Here is a 26,880-nt window from a genome sequence, read left to right as displayed (position 1 = left end):
TTCGTGTGCTAAAAATTACCCCCGGAGGACCAAGATTTTCTTTAAACTAGGAGGCCGTCATCGATGAGAGATGCCGACTACTATTTGGATGGGTTAAAAAGATATTTGAGAAAGACAGAAGGCCTACAACCAGAATATGTAGAAAAATAGAAATTAATTTAGGAAAAAAATTCTCCAATTTTAATACAGTGAAAACTTTTCAGATCGCTTCTTTAGTGTCACATTTTTTACTTAACTTTCAATTTGGATAATAACTGTTTTACTTTATTGAACTTAATAAAACGTATTATTTTATTTTATTAAGGATACTTTAAAGAACAACAAAACGCTTTTTGTGTACTTATTGCAGAAAAAGTAATTTTTTAATCTGGCAAGCGTTAATTCGCTGGTGCAAATAAAAATATCTTGCCGACGCAAAATATGTTAATTAGTTTCTTTTTGCTTGCAGGCTGACTTTATTAAAACACAACAGCATTAACTGAAATGACAAGAGAAGTCTGAATATTTTAAAACTTTTAAATTTTAATATTATTTTAGGTACAGCCCGTAGAGTTAGAGAGAGACGGAAAGAGAAAAATAATTACTTCATTTGTAATCCAACGATTTTCTGGTTGCCGTGTTATGAAGAAGCCAATAGGCAGAAATCCGTATAAACCAATATAAAACTTTTTTTTTCAAAGCTTCTAATATTAATAAAATTAGTCTTAAACGTTTATACTAGAAGTGTAAATAAAAAAATACACGACGAAGTAGTTACAATATTAATTTTCCTGTAGTTTCTAATTATTCTAATCAGAATTATTTACTATACAGAAAATTATGAGTGTTTTAAAATGTAAATATTATATTTTTTAATATTGTTATATACAACATACAAGGTCTATTATTTATAAAAAATATTTACATAAAAAAATAACAGGTCAATAATATCTAAAATATAGAAGTTATTACCAGTCCTATCTACTGGTAACTTAAACTTAGATTATGAATTGACATCAGCAAAAAGTTTGGGTTTTTTATTAAATATTATCGTTGACTAATGGTCTCTTAATAGCATCTGATAATTACGTAATAAATTGTGGCAAATAACCTATATTGAAGATATCTGTTGTTTTAGGATAAAACTGCCTCAGTGAAAAATCATTGTTTTGAGAAATTATCAAATAATTGTTTAAATTATAGTTAAAATAAACTTATTTGTTAAAACTACTACTAGTATTATATATTTCTTTATGTCTGATATAGGAGATAATTTACGAAAAAGTATATTTAAATTAACTTAGGCGAATTTGCTCCACACTAAAGTATAGACTTGGACTTATTTCAAAGACTTTATTTTAAGTGATAACATGTGAAGCCTACACGGCAAAAACGATGAAGGTCACTTTTATTTCATTTGCCAGAAAACGAATTCTAAAGTTTAAAGACTAAATTTGGAATCATATAATTCAAATTTTAAATCAAAATGTTTTTCAACGGGTTACCATTTATCATTGAAAACGATAAAATTATTCTTAGACTGTTGATCGAAAGTACACAAAAAAATGACAAAAACGTTGTATGTCATTAAAAAAATAACAAAAACGGTGGAAAAATAAATTTTTTTGACCACCACAAGTCAAGTAAATAATACTACGAACTATTACTACAACAAGGTAAATACAAATAAACATTAATAGTAAGAAATTTACGTCATAAAAATAGGAATTATCTCTTCTATTTTATTTTTTCTTAGCGCATTTTTTCGCAGCTTTTACTTTTTGTCTACAGTTTTTCGTTCCATTTGCTTCTTAACTCTTAATCCTTTACTTGTTGCCTTGTGAGCATCACCACAAAACTGCTTCAGTTGTTGCAAGTCTTTCCACTTTTCCAGATTTTTTCCAGAATTGGCAATAAATCTGAAAAAAAAAGTAATCAAGAAACGCTAGTAGGTATAAATATAAATTTATTACCTGTATAACTTCTGTCGGGCAAAAAAAATTCTTGGGTTTCTGCTATATCATCAGTTGGGACAATAGCGATGGTACGAATCACAGAAGTTTCGAAGGGTCCATTGTAGTTTGTTCTTAATGAAATACGAGGCATGTCCAGAAAATAAGTGTACTAAATTTTTATAGGTTATAAATTTTTTTATTTGAACAAAAAAATATCTGTTTACATTAGTACATATCTAAACTATTTTTCGACATAGTCACCATTCCTCTCAATGCAGGTGGTGTACCGGGGTATCAGTTTTTTGATGCCCTCCTCGAAGTAGTTTCTCGCCAATCCCTTCGTCCACTTCTCCACCTCCTCCTTCACCTCCTGGTCGGTTGAAAACTTTTTTCCACCCATGTGCAGCTTCAGGGAGGTAAAGAGGTAGTAATCTGACGGTGCTAGGTCAGGGGAATGCGCAGGATGGTCCAGGACATCCCATTTAAACGAGGCGAGCAGGTTTTTCGTGGCGTTAGCTGTGTGTGGTCTGGCATTGTCGTGCAGCAAGCAGACTCCCTTTGTCAGCATGCCTCTCCTCTTGTTCTGAATTGCCCTCCGTAATTTTCTTAGAGTCTGACAGTATCTTGCAGCGTTGATGGTCTCCCCTTGAGGCAAATATTCAATAAGAATTATGCCTTGACAGTCCCAAAACACGGATGCCATGATTTTCTTGGATGAAATTGTCGTTTTGAACTTTTTGGCAGAGGGTGAAGAGGTATGACGCCATTGTTGAGACTGCCTTTTGGTTTCTGGTGTGTAGTGGGCAACCCAAGTTTCATCTCCAGTAACGATGGAGCGGAGAAATTCATCGCCATGCAGTGTGTAGCGTCTCAAAAACTCTTGCCCGGCCTCAACTCTATTCAATTTGTGTTGGTCTGTCAGCTGTTTTGGGACCCACCTCGCCGACAGTTTCCGATATCCGAGGGTTTCTGTGATGATTTCGTGTACCAGAGATCTCGAGATTTGTGGAAACATTGCAGAAAATTCATCCACGGTCAATCTGCGATCGTCACGGATCGCATTTTCGATTTTTTCCAAAATTTCTTCAGTCACACTTGAAGGCCTTCCGCTCCTCTGATCATCATGCACAGATGTACGACCATTTTTAAACTCGCGACACCACTTAAACACACTTGTACGATTCATAGCTCTATCACCATATGCAGTTTGTACCTCATTACAAACCTCAACCGGAGTTAATCCCTTCCAAACGAGATAACGGATAACGCCGCGTATTTCACACTTGGCGGGAGATTGGATTGACATTTCTCACTAAACGTGTTGCTGCGTCTATAGTTCTTAACGTACTGACCTCGAAGCGGTCTTGTTGTGGAGGGGAGAAATCACGCTATGCGGCAGTGCAGCCAACATGTGGAAAAACAATTCCCTACCGCCGTGACAGGCTCAGTACACTTACTTTCTGGACATGCCTCATATATTGAGGATGAATGGCTTCACACACTATTTCGCGGATAGGTCTGACAGCAAATGGGCATTTTGTTTTAAAACGCGGCGAAAGAAATTGAGTTCATTGGCGAATTAAGGACTGATCTACTTCTATTATGACTTTAAATGGGCTAGGTTTTGTGCGGGCTCTCCTAAATTCGTCCGACCAATCTTTAACAGTTTCAGCTTTGGTCCGCTGGTTAATGAGTCCCATGTTCCTGTCACACTCCAAATAAGAATGGCCTCTTATTGGAAAAATCATTTTTATGCTGTCAAGTCTTCGTGTGGAAATAACTACGTAATGAATGAATTTAAAAAGATTATAGTTTTTATTTGGACCTCCAGATGAGTCGCAGAATATTACTAAATCCCTTACACTTGAGTCTAACTGCGAAAATATAAAATGATGCAAAAATGAAATAACTTCCTTTGATCCCTTAGCTGCGATATTTTCGGGGTAACAATAAAAATAGGAGTCGGCAGTAGACAGCACGTGAATATTAAACGAACAGAAAGTAAGTTGTCGTTTATAATATACATCGTTGGTTGTAATGTTTGGTATAGGGAGGTTTTTTTGGAAATCCATCGCTATTGCTTCGAACTCTTTACTCTTCATACTTTTCTTTCTTCCTTTTTTTTACGATCATAGAAGATTTCGGCCTTTGGCAAATGCAGTTCATGTTCTATCATTCGCATCAATTTCTGACGTGGTTGTGTCGTTTTTAATCTTCAATAGTGCTGTTGTTTCTGCAGTATATTTATCGCGAATGCTGCAGGTATCACTGCGTGAATATCCAAATTTGATATTGAACTCATTATTAAAAACTTTGCGATAAAATTCATATGAAACATCAGAAAGATTTAAAGCCTTATACATATTGTACATTTTTCTTATTGTTAGATTGTCTGATAAATACACGACTGTAGATTTTTTTCGACTGTAGTAGCTCTGCCTGCCCCTGAAGGCGCAAATATGATCTTTTACGGCCGCAGATGTAGTCGAAGGCTTTGCACAATGTACGTGTTTATATTTACCTCTCATATCTTTAGGCGCCTTACCAGTTTTCTTTAGGGACTCCTAAATTGTTTGTGGGCGACGTTCAGTAATTCCATTTAATGAAACAAAACCCTTCATGCAAACGGGCACTTCAATACAGCTACTATGGTTATCAACCTGTCGCTGAACTCTTACTTTATAAAAAAATGCTTTATCGTGAAATTTGGCATAATTTTCCTTTTTTCTTGGCCTACGATTCTTTATGGAAATCATGGATACAAGACCAGTTAAGTAACTGTTCTGCTCATCTCTGCTTAACATGCTATTAAATTCCTTAATAATGGTATTTCTTTCCAAAAGTCCAATATTTTGAAATAATAAAATATTTTTACCTGGAACACTTACAGTCTGGCCCTATTTCGTGTGATCTTAACCTTAATTTTTTCATAACATCACATACTCTTCAAAATTTTTTTCTCTTCTTAGATCCCACGTTTAAGTTCTGCACAGTACTTTCATCACTGCTTTCACGATTTACAGTCTCTGCCTTTTTCTCCATCACAAAATTTTAAAAAAGACACTACTTGTATGTAGATAAACATAAACACAACAAACACAGACTTGAACCGGACCCGTTTACGTGTATGCGGGAACTGATCTTTTTAATCGTCGTGTTGTTTAGCGACCGCCCAAAAGCACCTACAACGTTTTTGCTGTATTTTGCATCGACTTTCAGCGTTTTTGTCGTGGATAAGATTATCTGTTTCGTGAATAACTTTTAGACTTTTAGCGATATTGCCAAGCATCCCGGACCATTCGATTCTACTTTTTACGCGCAGTTTTTTGGTATTAATATTGTCTTTTACCGTAAAAATTGACTTTCATCGTTTTTGCCGTGTAAGCTTCATGTGCTTTATTTAAAACAATAAATTATTGTTTACACAGTCAATAAAAATACCTAATTTACCTATAAATAATAAAACAGACAGCACTCTAAATTTTTCTTTGTAAATTCAACGTCACATATTAAAATGCAGAAAAGAATAAAAGTAAATACATAATATACACATAATTACTTATAATTAAAATGAAAATGAATTTTCATAAAACACCAATAAAGAATAAATATGCCTTCCCCACTAAGAGTGTACGCAGTCGCCGTCTATATATATTAATTGACGTTGTCTCTTTAATGTTACATGGTAGGTGATTAAATACCTTTATGCCTTCATAGATGATAGATTTCTGCGTCAAGGTAGATGTAGGGATAGGCAGATGCAAGTTGTTTGCTTGACGTGTCACGTACCTGGGATATTTCTTTTTTCTATAGCCATGAATTTATGAGGATGTTATCTCAGATGCTAGCCATCTCTAGAATATAGATACTCATGACGGTAAGAACACTCTCTTTGATGAACAAAGGTCTATAAGACTCTAAGACTCTCTGGGTTTTGCCCTGAAAATGTACCAGAGAGCGCGTTTTTGCAGAATCAGGATTGACTGGATAAGGCAAAGGCTAGCATTTCTCCAGAAATAAATCAAAGCAAAATAAACAAATCTACCAACCGATGAACTAAGTTCTTCAGTTGTTAACCTTACCGCAAAACATCTTAAAGATATCTTCTTAGCAAGACCAACAATAAGCTCTCCAAAAGCAAGATTTTTACCTATGGTCAATCCAAGGAACCTGGTTGTGCTGTGTTGCTCGATCGTAATACCCCCAAGAGATACCCTCTCCAGAGAGCCTTTAAAGCTGATATCCTTAGTTTTATCTGCATTTAACGATCGAAAATTCGAATCAAACCAAACCTTTAATTGCTGTAAATCTGTTTGCGGAGAAGAGTGCAGAGACTTCCTGTCTAAGCTGTGCTATAAAATCGTAGTTTCATCAACAAATATAGTAAATTTTCCCTGAACGTCAAGGTTTGCTTAATCATTAACTTACAGAAGAAAAAGCACTGGACCTAAGACAGATCCCTGTGGGATTACCTGAGTCATACCCCGAACAAACAGAACTAATGAACACACGCTGACGCTGATCTTTTAAGTAGGAGGAAAACCAAGCTTGCGCTATACCCCTGAAGCCATAGAGTTAGAGCAACAGAACCTCATGACTAACAGAATCAAATGCTTTTGACAAATCTCAAAAGACTTTTACGGAAACTCCACCACCATTTATTAGACTATACAGATCGAACAGAAAGTTATAGATACCATCATCGGTGCCTATCTTTTCTTGGTATCCAAACTGAGACCTGCTAAGAATGTTATTTAGTTTTAAAAACTACCAATTTGGACAATAAAGAATTGGGTCTAAAATTTTCAGGCTCACCGGGATTTCCGTTTTTTGTAGATGGGCATTACCTTTGCAGATTTCAGGCAGATTGGAAATATTTTTGAAATATGTCTAATATGCATTGATCGAGTCGACTAGTGTTGAAAATGCTGGTAGCTTTGAGCATCAGGTAAGTTGAGAAAGATTTTTGCTGATAACCCATCTTCAAAAAAAAGTCAAAATCAAGTTTATTGTGCATTAATATAGCATACACAAAAGGTGTTATTCGCGCAAAACGATCTTCGATAACACCATACATCATATATACAATTACGGTACTATTAAAAAAAAGAGAACTTAAACCTACTAACACAACCCAGACGTAGAGTATTGGGAAGAGAAAAAAAAAGTTACACGATAAGCAAAACAGTTTTCAAATTTTGTTGTGGGATGAAAGGGGATATCAAAATTAGACACATTTCTATGGTTAAGATTATGTAAAGTGCCCCTTGCAGGCAAGTATTCTGTTAGATAAGATGGAGAGTTGTGTTTTACAATTCGATATACAAACATAGCAAAGTGGAGGTCTCCACGAGAATTGTATTTAAAATGTTTATTATTGACATATAATGGAGTAATATGGTTAAACTTACGACCTCCATAAGTAAAACACATAGACATATTTTGAGCCAATTGTATTTTAGTTTTATATTCTTTTTGTAAGCTGTAGTAAATCGAGTTATAGTAGTCTAGCTGTGGCAGGATTGAGGATTCCACCAAGAGGTATTTAATTTGGTCAGAAAGAATATATTTAAAATTATAAAGGATCTTCAATTTTAAGTAAACAGAGCACAGCTTCTTCAAAATATGCTGCCGAAAATTCATCGCAAAATCCATTATAAGGCCCAGATTTCTAGCATATTCAACAAGCAGGATAATTACTCCTTTTATATGAATGGTTGTAGAATTAAACTTAGCCCTGACGGCCTCGGACCCAATAATCAGGTGTACACTTTTTTTGGCATTAAGCAGCAAACCATGCCCAGAAGACCAGTCGGAGACATTGTCCAGATCAACATTGACACCGGCAAGTCATCCGCAAAAATCTGCAGGATAAAATGAACATAAAAGCTAAGTGTCATTAGCATATAGATGTGATGAGCATTGATGAATCTGAGGTGGTAAGTCAGCAGTAAAAAGGGTAAAAGGTACGGGACCAAGAATGACCCCTAAGACACTCCATGTTAAAGATATTGATGTCAGACCTAGTCTCATTAAGGTCTGCTATGCTTTAGATATGATGAGAACCAGCCACAAGCTTGATCAGAAAATCCACAAAAGTGCAGCTTAGCAATCAGCATATCATGGTTAATAAGGTCAAATGCCTTACTATAAACTAAAAGTACCAGACAAGAGACCTTTAATTCATCCATGTTTTTAGATATGCAACTAGTAACCCTGCTAAGTGCTGTCTGTTGCTGTGCTATGACAAGCTCTAAATCCAGACTAAACATCTGGCAGTATGAGTTGAGAGTGAACAAAATTGTTCATCATAGCGGAAATCAGTCGTTCAAGCATTTTCCCAAGGATCGTCAAGAGGCTGATTGGTCGTAATTCATTCAGACTACCGACATGTGTAGTCTTGGGCAGTGGCTTTACTCATTTCGTTTTCTACATGATAGGATATTCGCCATTATGTAAACAGTTATTGTAAATAGTCATTATCACAGGAGCCAAAAAATCAATGCTAAACCGAAGCATATCATAACTTATCTCATCAATACCCATAAATTTTTATTTAACCTGCGAAAATGATTTATAAACATCATCCTCTGTAACAATTGATAAATTAAAGGTGTTATTCAATAAAGGTAACATACGTGTTGGACGAATAATATTTGACCAGCTCCGGGTAGTAATTTTTATCAGATGAAGCAAGTGAGCGCTTCTATCTATTATATGCTTTTTTATTTAGTTTTATAATTTCTTTGTTGTGTCAGTTATATATGGTTTAGATCGTGTTCTAAGCTTTATATTTTAAGGCGCAAAATAATCAAAGATTTTGATTAGTTGCTTTTTTAGAATTTCGACGGAGTTGTCAATAGACCAGTGGGTCAATACATGGCCAAAATCAGTATGACTCATAAAAGCATTAAGAAAATCTTTATTAAAATGTCTAAAATTTCAAAAAGTTATGAGTTATATCGAGGCTTAAGTTCAAGAAAGAATAAACAAGCCTATACTCTGTTACATCGTACATTTCCATTGTTCCCGACTTATAATATGACCTGCATATCATATATTTTCATCAGAACTGTTAGATGAATCCCCTGATTCATCTAATGAAAATATCGAACTTGATATTCCGACCTCTTCCCCTGCTGACAGTTCAATTGTGATCTGGAAAGAAATTGATAGTTTTTTACCCCAGTATAAGGTCCCAGAAAAGGCCAACTGTACAATAATAGCTCAATCGTGGAAGTATAGAGCTGGATATTTTTCTTAAACTAATGCCACCTTCTTTATTTATTTATATTGCCCAGTGTACCAATGAGCGCCTAAAAATTCTTGAAGAGGTTCGAAATAAGAAACAAATTCTAACTGATTCACACAAAATAATGATTATAACAGGGTGTTTTATTATAATGGCTTATAATAAATTGCCCCAAATGCAGCATTATTGGGCTTCCCATAAGTCTTTGGGCAACCAGGCTATAAAAGAAGCTATCTCTAGAGGTAGATTTAGACTTCTGGTTAGTAAACTGTATTTTAACCATCCACAAAAGCCAAATAACGTCAGTAAAACTTATTATATTGAAGATATTGTTGCGGGGCTCCAATCGACGTTCCCAAAAGCAAGAACCGAAAGCAAATTTCAATCCATAGATGAGTCTATGACAAAGTTTAAAGGTCGTTCATCATTAAAACAATACTTACCATTAAAACCAATCAAAAGAGGCATACAAATTTGGGAACGCTGCGACTCTAATACGGGTTATGTTAATGATTTTAATATTTATTCTGGAAGAGAACCAGGTACCCTTGATGGCACCCTAGGTGAACGAGTAGTAAAAAAATTGACAGAAACTTTAAGAGATAACCAGGTACTTATTTGTTATGACCGTTTTTTTACTTCTGTAAATTTAATTACACTTTACCTTTCCCTCAAGTTGGAACTTGCATAGCCACTCGAAAGAATAGGCCGAAATTTGAGCAATTTAATAAAAAGACAGTGAAAAGAGGAGACATGCAGTGTCTTTTCAATAATTAGGGTACAATAGTATTCAATTGGATGGATACTAAAGAAGTAATGGTCCTAAGTAACTGTCATACTGATCATGTAGTTGAGGTTGCAAGGACTGGTAAAGATGGTAAAAAAATGACACTAAGTTGTCCCGAAGCAATACACACATATAATTCCATATGGGGGGCGTAGACCTGTCCGATCAACTTACAGGCCTATATGACATTGACCGCAAGTCATTAAAATGGTGGAAAAGAGTTTATTACAAGCTATTGTTAACCACAGCAGTTAATGCTTGGATAATCTTCAAGGAACTTCGTAACAGAGATACTCCGTTTCTGACATACTTCGTAAATCTAGCAGAACAACTTATAGGAATTGGACGTGAAAATACTGCTTTTATTCGCAAGAGATCATTTGGTAGGACCACGCTATCCTCTAAAAATATGATTAATGTTGGAGACCATGTACCTATCCTTTTAAAAACCAGAAGAAGATGCCGTCGTTGTGCCCAGTAAAAAGGACGGTCATGTTATGCTCCGCCTGTGACCTACCACTATGTAATAAATGTTTCTCATCTTATCACTCCTAATGTTGTATTTCTTTGAAAAAAATAAATAATATGATTTTCTTGATCTTGGTTTATTTTACTATTGGGACATATAAAACTCAAACAAATATACGGCTGGGACATATATAGCCCACACTATACTTACGTTAAAAAAATAAACTTAAGCTATTTTTGTCATTGCGATAGGTACTAATAAAGAAATAAATTAAAAGACACTAAAGTTTAACAAATAAAAAAAAGCGCATTTTCAAAACCAAATTTTTGATGGGACAAGTATGTCCCAATCGACGCGAGAGGGATAAACAATTTTGTTTTATTGGCTCTTCGTTATATTTTTTTTTTGTTATACTTACATTTTTGAAGTTAATTTTTTTGTTACCTGATGATAATAAATCACTTTAGTAAAAATGAAACCTACTTTGCTTTTTTTTTATCCCAGGCAACGTTTTGGAGGTTACTTAATTGAAAAAGTTTGGTTGTTGTATAAATAAAATAGATTATTTTTTATATTTCCAAGTACGTGAGTGCGAAATTAATTATGTAAAACATGCCATATGTAGCTCAATGTATAAGCTTCATAATAGTTTTGGTATGGTTTAAATCGATTAAGTATAAAAAGAGTAGTGATTTTTGTACCGTATTCCCATATACTCGAAGCCTTGTGCGTCCTAGTTAACGTGATTTGATTCTGCTTCTCAAAATATCAAATTCATTACCAAATTTTTCCTATATACTACGCAAACATGATTTTACCGCTTAAATCTATAAAAATATTCTATTATGACTTTACAAAAGCACTTTTTTTAAACTAGTGATTATTCACATAATTATTCGAGGATCGTCCAGAAAGTAAGTTTAACCACTACTTCATTATTTCAATTTCAAATTTTCAATTACAAGACGACAGTGGTACACATTTCTTTCATCGAATTGAACTATGTAACTGTTTCGTCATAGAGAAAAGATAATAGTCCCTTGAACCAAGTTTAAAGAGTAGGTAGGATGCCGTAGAAATTGCTGCAATTTTAATACTTTTCACTTGATCACCATCCTGCAACCCTTTTTGACCGTTAAAGAATGTTGTTTTCATGTTGTTGTCAACAGGAGTTTCAAGCATCATACACCGTACACACTACACAATTCTGAGAACATTTCTGTTATTAGCATATCGCGATTAGAAAATGTATTACTTAACGACTCGAACATACTCACTTTTGAACGCACTTTCGAACAGCGAATACATAACGTTCTCACGCACATACTTGATGCTCGATTTTATTTCTTTTCACGACAAACTACTCAGATGTGACGCGAGTTTCATGGTTTACGTTTTTCCCGCTAGTAAACAGTGGATTTTTTAAACTTACTTTTTGAACGACCTACATATGTCGAGCAACAATCATGAGGCAAATATTGAGCCTGAACACTTTAATCAATTGAAAAGATACTTTTTTTTTTAGGTGTCAGTATATAAATAAATAAAAACTTACATGATATCACCCAGCTTAAGCCTAGTCTGTATAAGCGCACAGCTTTTGTGATCAGACGTGGTGACTGCTGCCCTACGCCTCCGCGCATATCTGCTGACTGGCACCTGCCCATCTTCCCACTTAATTGCTGGAGAGGAGCCCCTTCTTCTGGACATGTGGCGTCCCGCCACACCTCCAAGCATTCTGTAAAGAAAAATTGTAAATTAAGCATGTTGGGCAATTTCGATGGACTAGTACTTTATAATCAATCTACAGAAGCAAAAAGAATTTCACTAAAAGTCAGACTGCAAGTGTTTTATAGCCCTTCGATAATAAATAAACCTGTAAGAGCTGAAATTAAATTCTTATACAGGGGTGAGCCATTCAAAACGAAACAAGTAATTAAATTCTCTTTTCAATGGCTGTTTTTTGTAATTGTATGCAGCTATTTTTGAGAAAATAGGGAAAAGAAAATAATTAAGAAGCGATTTATCTTTATTAAATGTTTTTTATCGGACAAATCTTTTGTGCTTTATTTTAAAAATAAATGCCTCACTGACCTCACGCAGGGATGAGCTGCATCCCTTAAATGAAAAAATGGTTACACTTCATGTGATAGCTCAATTTAGTGGTCATCAAATACTCTTCTCTTTTTAACTTTTTTCTCTCTCTTTTTAATAGGTCCAACAACAAAATAAAGAAATATTTTCTACGTTTCTCATTACATTTATCACTAAAGATATGAAAAAAAAGAAAAAAATTACAGAAGATGTAAATTTTGTTTTTAATTCAATAGTGATTATGACAATAAGTGCGTTAATTGTTGGCCTCCTGCATCCAAACAATAATAAAGATTTTGTCCAAAATGGCCCTGGACAATGTAAAGCATCTCTGGTATAATAGCCCGACATTCATCAATGATCCGCTGGCGTAATGCATTTATTGACTTCGATTTAAATATTCAGTATCTTCGATTAAATATGGGAATAGCAAGAGTATAATAAGGAGGTGCAGCATCTTGTAGAAATCTTAACTCTTCGGCAATATAATTATTATTATTTTCTTATGTTTCTGTCAATGCCGGATTCATTGCGTTTTTTAATAATTGTAGATACACTTCACTACACAAACGCTTTGAAATATTAAATTGAAATAAATAAACTAAATCTAAATAGTCGGAGTTTCTAAGAAACAAAAAAAACGCGAATTTGTAAACACAAACAGCATTCCACAGCAGAAAAAAACTAAATTTAGATTTTATATTAATAGTTTATTAATAGTTTATATTATTAGTAATAGTAAATCTAGACATTATTCATTTTTATGTTGGATGATATTGGATCTGTTGAAAAGAGAATTGACGACCAATAAATTAAGGTATCACATGAAGTTTAACCCTATTTTCATTTAAGGGATGAAGTTTACCCCTGCGTGAGGTGAGTGACGAAGTTGGAAATAAAGTAAAATAGACCTATGAAAATTTACGGTTTTTGACATTTTTGAAGAAGCAATAAATCGTTTAATAAAGAAAAATTTTTGATTATTTTTTTTTTCTATTTTCTCAAAAATGGCTGCATGTAATTAAAAAAAATACATTAAAAGGATAATTTAATTACCTTTAAAATAAGGAATTTACTTAATACTTAATCCTATTTAAGATTTTGGGGTTGGAGCTCACCGAGATATTACCAGATATTAGATTACCAAAAACTGACAGTCTTGGAAAAGTTAATGAAGCGCTCTGTTCTAAAAAAGATTGAGGTCTGCAGCTTGTTCCTCCTTTTAGTACCAATTCATACCACTAGGCACCCCGGGTGGCCCGCAATACCAAAAGCCTGGTGGAGATGTTGTGCCAGTGTCCAACTAGAAGATGCAAAAGGCACTTGCTAAATTTTGCATCTCTTTCAGAAAATTCCTTGGTAAGATAGACGAAGGGCCCAGCAATGTCTGACTTAGCCTTGACTCTATTCCTTCAGCACCTTCCATCCATCTCCAGAGGATTATTCTGTCCAGTAGTCCCTTTTGTGATATGATAACTACACATTTGGCTATGAGTATAGATTTGTAGTCTACTGGTAGTTTTGCAAATCTTAGTCGAGAAAGTCCACTTTGTTATCAGTATTACGTGAGTTGGCAGGCACCTAGACAAGAATCATTAACTGAATCTTGCAGTTTTTCTTCAGTAGTGCCCATAGGACTTTATTACTCTCCAATACAAATTTAAGGCTTACCTTTTCTTTAACCATATACCGGTTTCCATGATTTAAAATATTTTAGCCACATTTCGTTCATTGTGCAGCCATCTGTATATCAGATGCTATCATGTTTACTAATACAGGCCTATTAGAATTTTGCCCTTTTAATCTACCGTCGCATTGTGTAGCTTTCTTCATTAAAAAGACTGGATATTGCTGTTCTAATTTTAGCATCGACAGGTTCACCGGCTCGTAATTCATTAAAGCGTGTGGTCTACGCACTCCACCATTCAGATGCACTTCTTCCAGACATACAGTGGATGGTTTACCAAAGATATTTTAGGGTTTATAATGAGAAATTGCAGATTATTTACAAATATCAAAACCCTTTATATACTATTTTACTCATTGTTCCGTTTAAGGCTTGAGTATTGCTGCCTGGAATAGTATCCTATTTACCAGGTCCATATTGATGCCCTGGAGTGTGTCCAAAGAAGATTCCTCAAGTTTTTGAATTTCAGAGAGAGTGATATTTATCCGCAAAGATTAATTGATAATACCATTTTGCTACGACAGTTTAAAATTGATGAAGTTGATTCTTCTTATTTATTATCGATGTTAAGCTTGCGGATACCACGCATGAATTCTCGACTTCCCACAACTTTCTATAATAGGACCAATATCTCCTAGAACCAATATCGGTAGAAAATCACCTGTTTTTATAATGACCACAAATTTTAATAATATTTCTCATTTGTGTGATGTGGATTTCTGTACTCTTAAGTAACTGGATATTACTGTTAGGCAATATTTAGCTTAGGCATAATTTTGATATTGCATTGTTTTTTGTTTTCTCTTTCTTGTAATTGTAGTTTTTATTAGTTTTATTCTCATAGATTAAATATGGTTCTGTAATTGGTTTTTACCGCTGAACAATGAAATAATAAATTAAATCAAATTAAATTAAATTAAATAAACAAAGTTTTGTCTCCTTATTATATCTAACAGCTCTGCTTTACTAAGATATTTTGATTATTTAGACTACTGAATAGGCCGTCGACTACTAGATACCATAGAGATGGAGACAAAAACTTTTGCTGCCTTGTGGGCAGCACCTAGCGACTATTTTAAGAACCTCACTATTAAGCTTAGCAGATATATAGTGCTGTGCCAGCATAGTCTCTAGCAATCATCTAACCAAGGGAGTATTATCAAATACTAAAGAGCAGTCCTCTTATTTCCTAGAGCAATCTCTAGCTTTCTTACAAAGTAGAGTAGAGTCAGGTGCATTAATTTGCCACTCTGATAAACATTTACATATACTAACATTTCACATGCATTGGATATATCCTGTCCCTTTTCCTCGTTCTGTTCTAGACGTTTTTCATTAACGTTAGATTTCAACTGAATTATTTGAATCAAAAGAAAACAACAGTCTCGGTCTCGGTCTGAAAAAAAAATTGTTTGTTGTTCTTTTTTGATTTATTTACATCAAAGTCTCTTTGAGAATATGGACGACTTCTTTGAATTAATTGGCCTATCAAATTCGGTTCAATTTAATCGGGTACTTTAATAGTCTACGCTGCGAATCATATTCTGGCTCAGTTTCATTAATGGTTAACTTGTTCCTAGGATGGTTTGATACACACTGTGTTATTAGCTCATGAATCTATTTTTTCTTTAAATATTTATAAGATAAATTTTTAGATCTCTAAGATCTATTTAATCAGTCTTTAGCTAGTCTTTCTCTAAAAACTTTAAACTACACAAACACTAAACGTTAACATAAGATCAAATATAATTAAAACATATTATTCTATTAAATTATGCACTGTTTGATCTTTTGCCCTTAAATACAGAAATACATACTTATATAAATCAGGATATTTACTTATTATCAGGCAGAGGCTTGTGAATCAGGAAAACATAGTTGTTAGTATTGTATACCCTTTACCCCTGTCTTAATGGGTAATACGGCCTGGAGAATTCATCTATACCAGTTGGAGGTTTGGCTTTTATTTAAGTGAACAATAGTTGTTTATTAAAGGGATTTCTGTATATTACTCTTATTGGTAGTTGTCTTACTCGTTTGTAGTATGGCCCCCCTATCATTTAAACTACAATCAAAGCCTTGAAAGAGTTCAAAATAAGTTTCTCAAAACCTCTGCTTGGAGGCTAAATTTACCAAATTTATCTATAATGGACGTTGGGTCGAGGCTAAGTTTACTTTCGCTTGAGAAATGTATGACCAGGTGGGATTTACTTTGGCTGTCCTGAATTATTAAGACTTGTCATTTTAGATGCAATACCAGATATCTCACAGAGATGCCCCTATTTTTAATTAAATAACATCATACAATTTTTGATAAGGGGTTTTCTGGGTTTAAGCGATGTTTGACTAACTTTATTAAAAATAGATAACTGTATATGTACATAGTGTAAAATGTTTCTTAATTAGATCAAATTTATTCTTAATTTATTAATTATATAGTCCATAAGAAAGAATGTTTATTAAGGAATATTGTTTTTTTTTAATTGTTATGGTTAGATTATTTATGTTATGATTAGATGATTGATATAGATTATTTGTTGTAATTTATTCCGTTAATGGGGACATCCCATATATAAATAAATAAATATTCCTAGCAATAAAACATTAAAGGCATTGGATATTATAGTCGAATCTAGAGCAATTTCTTTACTTGTAATATTTTCCTTTGAAAAATATCTGTTTTCATATATTTATAGTCCTATACTTGAAATCTTTGGTGTAACATTCTTTGTTTTGTAATTCATTTATGTAGATGATCTTCACGTTGACTTTTCGTTCTCATAAACCCAAGTAAATATTACATCTGATCGCCAAACCGTACAGTTTTAAAAGAGGTACTTATTTTATATTTACAACATGTTGGTGAATCGTCTGCAAATTTAGAAAGTTATAACTAGTATCCTATATATCGATTTCAAAACTAACTAGTTAATAGGCTTTTTATTTAGATTTTTGCTATAAATTCCTTAAGTACCTTAAATTTAAAAAAACAAAATTAAATAAGTGAGAAACTGTTGTAAGCTTCAAAAAAAACTCATTCCTAATTCGACTTAAAAAAATTCTAATTAATTTTGTCTTAACAGCAAATTTTAAGGAAATTCTTTAAAAAGGCTTTAAATTTGATTATTTAAAAAAATATTAAAATGTAATATATTTATTTAAATTAAAAAAAAACAAACTGTGTTATCTTATGCCTTGCATCAAACTTAGAGAGGAAAAAGTATAATAAAAATTGTATTGTTTAATTTTCAGGTTTTGTGATTGGTCCCTATTATATGCTACAATAAAGTATGTTTTATTTTAATCGCAAAACAATTTTAATCCTTACTATCAACATTGTCAACTTGTATATTTATGGTGGATCTCATTAAGAAATCGGTATGTGTGGAAAAATTATGATATTAGTCCACTAATATTACAAAAAAATATAGAGTAATTGATGACTAATGGCAGGTTAGAATTATATGACAAACGGGAAATTTAATTGCTAAAACAAAATAAAAATCGGGAAAACACGGTATTCATGTTAGACTATGAGAATTTAGCGTGAGCCATTTACTTTTTAATGCTCCTGCCTCTTTTGAATGCCTAATGGAAACGATTTTAAAAGAACTGTCTTGAAAGACATATCTCGTTTATCTTGGTGAAATTTTTTTGGAAGGAAAATAATTTACTAAAGAAAGTGTTTCTTCTAAAATTTAGCACAAATAAATGTCCAAGTGGTGTCCAGTATCTGGGTCACGTCGTTTCAACTCGAAAACTTGCAGTTGGCAAACCAAAGGTCTAGGCTGTCAATAATTCGCCAGTTCCCAAACACAAGCATGAGCCACCCACGTCCCTGGAATTAGGCAATTATTAACGAAGTTATGTGGGGGCATTTGCCAACATCGCAAAATTATTGACCAGAGAACGAAAATTCCAATGGTCTAAAGACTTTTAGAATACTTTTGATCGCCTAAGAGGCTCTGACAAACGCACCTATCCTGAGCTATCCCTTACTTGGAAAGAAGGAAAAGATGTACCGAACATCGACGCTAGCAATATGCCTGGCCATAGAAACTATGCTGTCTCAAATCCAGGATAGTCAAAAAGAAAAAGTTATTGGCTATTTTAGTAAGACGCTGTCCAACACAGAATATTACTATTAAATCACCCTACTTGTCAAAGCGATGGAACACTTTGATAAGTGCCTTTATGGAAGAAGTTCTTACTGACTTAAAATCGATCATGGAGCTTTAAAATGACTCGGGTTTAAAAATCCAGAAGATCAAGTGGCAAAATAGACAGAGTGGCGACAGAAGTTTGTGGAAATATGGATTCTTTATTAAAAAGCTCATTTATTAAGAACGCAAATTGTTGTGCCTAGTAACCATTGCTATCTTGTAGATCTATTTATTTGCAGCAGTTCTTTTCTTACTAGGTTTAGTTTTTCAAAGTAATTGACAACACGTTGCTGCAGCTCCTTAAACTTTTAGACTTTTTCACAAATGAAAATCAAGTAGTGTAAAATTGGATAATTTAGCAGCCAAGTGCCATGATCGTAAGTACCTAAACTACTGATCAAAAACCATTTTAAACAATGCTCTTGTTATTTTATTGATGCGATAAGATGGTGTTTGATCGGGTAAAAACCGTGAGGTCTTTTGCAATAGCACATTTTCCAAAAAGTATTCTATTACTGAGCTTAAAATTTATTTAGTAGATTTATATAGTTTACTCTAAATTTAATATTTCACTCGATTGTCGACACAAAATGCATTTAACATGAGAATTAAATTATCATATCATTCAAGATATATTTTTTAAAAACTTATTTATTACGCCTCTAGAATTAAATCTAGATTTTTAGTGAAGAATCAAGAGAAGTTATAAAATAAGGCAAAAGCAATATAAAAACTTTCAGCATAATCAAGTGTAATGCAAAAAGAACGTTAAAGCAAAGCTGAATATCGGATGCTATAATGCAGGTGTATTTTTTATATTTTTAGGGTTTTTGGTACCATTATTATGGAATTTATACTATCAGTCGAAGATATTGTAATGATCTTAACAGCCGCGAATATGTCAACTGTTCTCCGTCATTCGAGAACCATTTCGTCTTCACTGAAGCATCTCGGGACATACGTAGAAAATTGGCGAAAGTTCCGGAATAATTCGTCTACGTAATATATAAGGAGCCCTCGTTGTTAAATGGAAAGTTAAACATTTACAAATAAAGCAACTTTTAAATCATAATAAATACAGTGTAAATAAATGTTTCTAGTAGTCTTAGGTCATTTTGTTTATTGTGTACGTAAAAACTAAATTAGTTCAATAATTTAATATTTTAATTGACACCTAAATGAACAGAAAAAACGCTTAAATATAATATTTTAGTATCTGAAAATTAGAATATAGTTCCTAATATAACGCAGCATTATAGAATATCAATAAAGTTCCATCGAATAATTTCTATAAGGTTAATAATTAAAATAATACCAAGGATTCATGGTAGCGCCCCTATTATCAAGAATTAAGTACTGCCTAGGGTCATTATTAAATTTGCCGATGACACTTAAGTGGATAAATCTGCTTTTAACAAAGAATCTCTAATACAGCTAATTAGCCAAGCATGCAATTGCATTCTCATAATTCATATACAAAATCTATTTTAATGAAAAAAGTGTATCTAAGTTTAATCGCTATCATGTAAAGTGAAAAAAGTGGCCCTGAAGGATGGTTATGTAGGGTTTCAAATATAGTAACTCTCAACTTTCTGATATGTTCATTTTTCCCTTTATGTCACTTTTCATTCACCCCTTTAATATTTATTCTAATCAAAAAGAAAATAAATCAGTCCAGCACCTTATACTTTCAGGGAATATGAAAGTTTAATATTTAATAATTATTTTAACAAAATATCTCATTCCGTAAGATCAATAGTACGTATTAAATCATAAAAGAATCCAACACTTAACCCAATTGCAATATGGGTGGACTGTTGTTATACTTTCATACTAGTCTCAGAACTCAACAAACTCAACTTTTTCAATTTAAAGGAAATAACTCTAATATTTATAAATTTTTCAAATCAATATTAAAGTAGCAAAATCTCTCAAATTTCCAACAGACTACTGTTGCATTAAAGGTTTAAAGTTAATATTTTAATGAAAGACATATAAAAGCCAATATATTAATTAAACTTTATATCGTAACTAAGCCCGGAGCTTATACCTATGAAGCAATGTTTAGCTTCATTCGTGTGTTACCAGAATTTCATTATATGAAACTTTACAGTTGCATTCAGGGCATCTCTCCTGGATTATTTTATCTATATAGCAGCATTATAAGGGAACAGGGGTGACACTTTTAGAATAAAATACGTATAAACTTAAATACTTGTTTATGTACTTGTTTACGTAAGTAGGTTTTTTGTGACAGTAAAAAGTGTAACATGCATCAAGATAAATAGAATAAGTACATTGTCACAGTTTTGTCTTTTTAAGACAATATTGTTTAAGTAATTTATTATATAATGTAATGAAAAGACTGTAGGAGTTTATTGTGGAATGTGCATTAAGCATAATCGAATTTTCTCTAAAGGTTAAAATTTTCCCAAACCTCATAATTTTTACAAAGAGAAAAACAAACTTGATTGCACACATGAATTCAAAGCAAACAACGATAAGTAATATGACTTCTATGGGTAATATAGCTTCTTCCTCCTCACAAGATCAGTCACATTCCTGGTTATCTCAAATGATGTGTGTGATCATGCTAAGTGTATGCATTGATGAGACATATTCGTATTTGGCTTTGCTGATTATAGCTTGATTAGCTATTGAGCTTATCTAAGTGACCTGACAAACTAAACTCTGCAGCACTTCTTTATAAGTTACTCTAGGATCTTTATATACCCCAGTGCAAGTTAGAGCTTACATTTTCGTTCGTAATAACCTTGCCTTGGCTGAAACATGCACTGGTTCTGTTGTTAATTTTGGAGCCGTTTGTATGCATATTCGTTTCGAATGTTGGCGATTATCCTGGATATTATGACGTTGTTCACGGCTGCTTTAAATAGTTCGGAAATCATTTTTAAAAACTATGATCTTAAGCCATGATATTCTCCTTCTTTCTGGTGGTCTTTTGCCATAAAATTTCCTTTGACGGGCGGACTTTAAGGTTGTAAAGTATAGCCATGTGGATGAAGACGGCTCCTGTTTTCTCTATTCTACCCCAGATCTCCTGGGACTGACCCCAATTATCATTGATCATGGTTCCCAGATAGGTAAACTATATTACTCTGTATATTATTGGTGTGTTGTTGATCGTTAAGCCATATCGTTCATTAGTTTTTCTAATGATTACCATGAATTTGGTTTTACTAATGGTATTTCTAAGCCATGGTTACTGCTGACATCCTTTATTTTATTTATTAATTCATAAGTTGCTTATAATTCATAAGTGATAACCAGGGTATTATATGCGTTTTCCATTCAGCAAATATCCTGTTGGTAATTTCAAGGCCCTCTTAAAAGATTTTCTCAGAGTAGAGATTAAAGTAGTGCCAATGTTTACTATGTTGGTTTACTTTTCCATATACCTATTTATTAATATAGGTTCACTAAGGTTCCATCACTGCTCTGCCAGCCACATTAGTTTCGTAGCCCTTATAGCCCATGATCGTAGGCATATAGCTACTACCCATCAGAAGGAGAGGACATTTAGGTGCGGCCTGCGACCAGGTTTTAGCATAATAATTTATCAAGAACATGTAACCTGTACGCAGTTTTTATAGAGGAAAAAAGTTTAACAGTGTCTTAAGGGCTCTAGTTGGGGCCGCATACAAACTGTGATGCGTAAGCACGCAAGGCGTTTGAAACTATCCATTTGAACTTACATATTTAGTTTTTGCATACATGACTATTAAACCGTAGCCTCATATATGTAAGACGTGAATTTATTTTACTTATTATATATTATCTGGTTCTTGTCACATCAAAAATAAATGCAAAAGGCAACGATAACCGATAGGAATGTTAAGAGTGGACATGTAAAGTTAAGGGCTGTTTGTAAGACTCTTTAGGCTTTATGTCTTAAGAGGTTCTTTGGAGATGACAAAATAAACAGGAATAGCACTTATGTAGGTCAAAAAGGTCACTTCGGTGAAAGTTATAATGTGTTGGAATGTTGGTCTCTGTAAAATATCAAACGCATAGACGATGAAAGATATTTACCAAGATTCTTGTAAGGAATATTTCGAAAATGATTCTTTCTAGAATTCAGTTTGACCGTAATTTTACTCGAAAACACTCGCGTAGTAGTGCCCACGTGTTCTCCCCTAACTTTTCCCTAGTGTTGTGGTTAGTGCCTTTATTGAACTACTTATACCTGTCAACTTACAAAGGTAAGAGCTTTCACTGAGCAATGTTTCACCTTATGTTTTACCCACTATTTTAATAATTATCAGTATAAAGAAAGTAATATTTAAAGGCGCATCTTTTCGTACTAAGTGTAGCTGATACCTTGGTACGTAAAACAACGCTAGCTAGCAGTGTGTAGAGTGGTGTGTGGCACTAGTGCAACCCAGAGTTTTGTGGCACCTGGGATTATTTTGTAGACTGTGTAATTGGCCATTACAATAGTGTATTGTTTTGTGGAGTGTTTGGGAGCACTGTCCCATCAGCTTGATTTCTAATGCTGGACATCAGGTTTTGTTCCACCTGGATTGGAGAACAACTCTTTAACAAGGTCTACTGATGTATATAATTTGAAGGATGTTAGTCCTATTGATAGTTTTATGGAATTGTGTACAGGTGCTATAAACCTGAAATGGCCTTGTGTAAACCTCTTTTACCTTTATTGAACATTCACAATAACTAGGGTAAAATATTTGCTATCATTTTGTGGTCTTACACGTTCATAACATACACCATAAGTTAATGTTTGCATGTAATGTATACATAATGGAAGTAATATAATACACCCACTCAAGAATTAAGGCTTTGAGATATATAAGTAAAACGTTTAATAATAGATGAGTAGACTCACATCTTATGGAACAGACCCCAATTGCTACCAAAAGTCCTCCCGCAAACCCAAATAGAACAGGGGGCCTTTTTAATTTTTTTATCTGCATGATCGTACTAGGAGAGTTTCATATCCAATGTAATTCCAACCTATAAATTATACCTTGCAGTAATTCGGCTTTACGCATTGCAGAGATATAATAAATGGTCTGTCAAAATAACGACGCCTTTGGAAAAGTATGAGCTATCGGACCCTACATTGTGGAGGCATTCTTTCCTAGGCAAAGCACTACCATCGTTAACATGCCCTGTTTAAGTGATTGACTCGGCCATCGATTACAAGACACAGTTGCCTTAAAAACTATTTTTCTCTCTTACTATAAAGTAGGTTATTTAGGTCACAGCACTACTTTGTCTAGTTTTATTGTCTTTTAATGTTATCGTCATTAGTAAATTATTTTTTTTATGGTACAATGATATAAACAAAAAGTGGTATTTCCAGTGGTATGAATCCAATCTTTGCGAAATTTGCTTAAGCGACATTAAAAATTATTAGATAAATTGATATGTACGGGGTCTGGCTACTAAATAACGAGATTATGTGAATAGAACATGTCCTAGAGAGGAGGGAGGAAAATGTGAATACAGAGTTGGATAACTGGAAATTAAAGATAGCTGGGTTAAAAAAAACGTTGACAAAGTTCTAAAGGCTGTTAAAAGAGGCATATAGTGAAAATTCTCTAGCTTGTGTTCATGTTTTGGAATAGTATAACAGTTTACAAGGCTGATATACTAAGAGCACCGGAGATGACCAATGGTCAGAGATCATTTATAAATGTTTTAAAAATTACTGAGACTGATGTAAATTTAAAAAAAAAATCTGTCAGAAAAATGTTAAATGCAAAGTCAGTTTCAAAAAAACTTAACTTCTAACTCAAAGCTTGTATATCAACAGATCTGCTAAAATTTCATCTTAAAAAGCTAGATGAAGAGAACATCATCACTTATAATAAAGTCTGAATATTTCAATACGATGTTGAGTTTCAGAAAACCAAACTGTTTTTTTTTACCGAATTTACTATTTGAAAGCTTTGGCTTGAAATTGCAAAAATATGTTTGTAAAAAACCGCCGGAGTTTTAAAAGTCGCATTGCTTTTAGGTATTCGTCGAAATTTCGCTCTGCTGCTACCAGCGTTGTGCTTGCTAATACAATTGTACTAGATCTATTACAATTGGACATTGGCTATTACGCTATTATTATAATAGCTAAAATCCGAATAATCTATTAAATATTCACAAGCATTGGTTTATCCAATACAATCCAAGAACACAACAATCCCAATAGGCTAGTAAACTAATATTTAATATATACGACTTAAAAATTTTGATTTATGGGCCCTCAGAGTAGTTGGAGAACTCTCTATTCGATAAATTTAGGTGAGATTACGTGGGGAATCACGGAGGTATCGAGTTCCTGCTTCTTTTAATAATTTTTTTTGTTTACAACAGCAGTTGTGACGCTGCATTCAGCATTCATGCAGTCCATAAGAGACTATTTGTTTGTGTTTCTCTGTATGTTTGTGTAACACTATTTGGTTAACTATAAACCCAAACAAAAAGATGAATTTTTCTGTAAAATATCCTTAAAAGCAATTTCGGGTGGAATTACTCGGTAAGAATTAAAATTAAAAATGGCACGTCAAGTGGAATGTACGAAGCTAATTAAAAATTTTTCGACGAAAACAAAATTTCTCACAAAAATCTATTAGGCTGCCACATACAATCTTAAGACTGTCTCAAACAAGGTGGTTAAGTCTTCAGTTGGTAATGGATAGGATCCTGGAACAATAGGCAGCTTTACAGTTATTTTTTATTAACGAGGCATTAGTAGAAAATATTAAAAAGGCCAAAAATATATTAAATGCTTAAAACAATCACACTTTTAATTTGTATTTCTCTTTTTTATCATATATTTTAGATATTGTTAATAAAATGAACCTAGAATTTGAATTTAAAGGTTTTAAAATGCATGTTTTGCTAAATAGGATTAATAACTTTGTAAAAAACTATTCTTAGGAACTTTATGAATGGAAGACTGTTAAATCAATTTTCTTTTTATCCAGAAAATTATTTAATGCTGGATGCAATCCATGTAGTATACTATTTTACTAGAAAACCACATCCCTGATATTGAACTGATCCAATTTAAAACATCTTGCTTAAGTTTGTTGGTGGAGCTATGTTCTAAAATTGAAAAAAGATTCAAGTTTGATGACCCAGTACTAGTTTTTGCAAGAATTTTGGATCCAAAAATAGTGACAGTTTAAACTGAATCCATTGTGTCAATATAATTATGTAAGATTCAAACCTTCTCTCCCTGATATACATATAGAGCAGCCAAGTAGGTAATGGAGAAGCATTGCTGCAAACAACGTTTTATTAAAAAACATTAATAAATCTCTAGAGGAATTCTGGACTCTTGTATTTAAGATGAAAAATTAGTCGCTGGTACATTCTTCAGCAGCTGCTGAGAAAATTCTCCGATTTAAATTTAATAAAGACAAAAAATAGAAATAAATTACAAATAAAGATATGGAATGCTCTTTTACATTCTAAGGCTCTTTTAACGAATAACAATAACAAATGCCATAACTTTCAACCCTCAGAACGTTTGTTGAGCTTAAATACTAAGTCAAACCCACAGGATGAAGAACATGAACCTGAGGATATTACATTTTAAATTTAAAGATACTCTAGTCTAAACTAAATCAAATTAATTATGTATTATGATTAGGTATTAAATATGTATATGTTACATTATTTTCATTATGTAGGTACAAACATACAATAGAAAAAGTTTTTTTAATTAATAAAGTTTATGGTATGTAGTATTCAAAAATTGTTTTAATAAAAAATACATTCGGTAGATTAATATAAGCCAACAATTTATATCTATATATATCTATCAGAGATCCTTCTATTCAAAGAATCAAAACCAATCCTAAAAACTTTTTAATCAAATCAAATCAAATCAAATCAAAAATGGTTTATTTGTCAAAATGTACAGTTTTATAGGTCAATAAAAATTACAAAGAAAAAAAAAATTACATTGACAAATAGGACTATTCTCTCGATTATAAAACCGTTTTCCCTTGTTAGCACAAGCAAAGAAGGGATGAAAAAGCCCTTTACAATTTACAGAAACAATTTTACAAAAATAAAAATAACGTTTTTACATAGGAATGCAAAGTAAGATATAGAATTAATTAACCTAAGATTTTAAGACAGGCAGCGGCAGTGCGACAACGGACGAGCGCAAGGAGAGAGGACAGACGAGGCGAAAAAAGACCCCAAAAAATAACCCCAAGATGCGTGCATCGGCCTAGGCTAAGCCTAGGCTCTTATGTCTAGTACAATCTAATACATTTTTGGGAACAACATCAAAAGCACACGCTGGCTGCTACTGTCAGTACCACACGAGGTTTCGTTGTGTTCGGAGCGAGTGACAATCGATTTACGTACGTGGGGTCTCGCAAGGACTCCTCATGGTTATTTACCGTTGCTAAATTTGCTATACGGTTAAAAATATTTTTTTTTTTTGTTTTTACCAAAAATGGATTTTAAGAATCATTGGGAACAGGCACGCCCC

At 33.3% G+C, this 26,880-nt stretch overlaps 1 protein-coding gene across 1 annotated transcript in view; it reads right to left on the bottom strand.

The window, feature by feature from the left end:
- The window catches only part of LOC126741664 (voltage-dependent calcium channel type A subunit alpha-1), a 771,245-nt gene extending 759,071 nt beyond the window's left edge, over positions 1 to 12,174 (bottom strand). Inside the window, exon 1 of the mRNA XM_050448203.1 lies at positions 11,998 to 12,174. Within this exon, the coding sequence (XP_050304160.1) occupies positions 11,998 to 12,152 (155 nt within the window). The 5' untranslated portion in view covers positions 12,153 to 12,174. The remainder of the gene's footprint in view (positions 1 to 11,997) is intronic.
- Positions 12,175 to 26,880: the final 14,706 nt, after the last annotated feature.

Source organism: Anthonomus grandis, chromosome 10 (genome assembly GCF_022605725.1).
Source record: "Anthonomus grandis grandis chromosome 10, icAntGran1.3, whole genome shotgun sequence".
NCBI classification, from domain to species: domain Eukaryota; kingdom Metazoa; phylum Arthropoda; class Insecta; order Coleoptera; family Curculionidae; genus Anthonomus; species Anthonomus grandis.
This window is presented reverse-complemented; position numbering and strand designations above follow the sequence as displayed.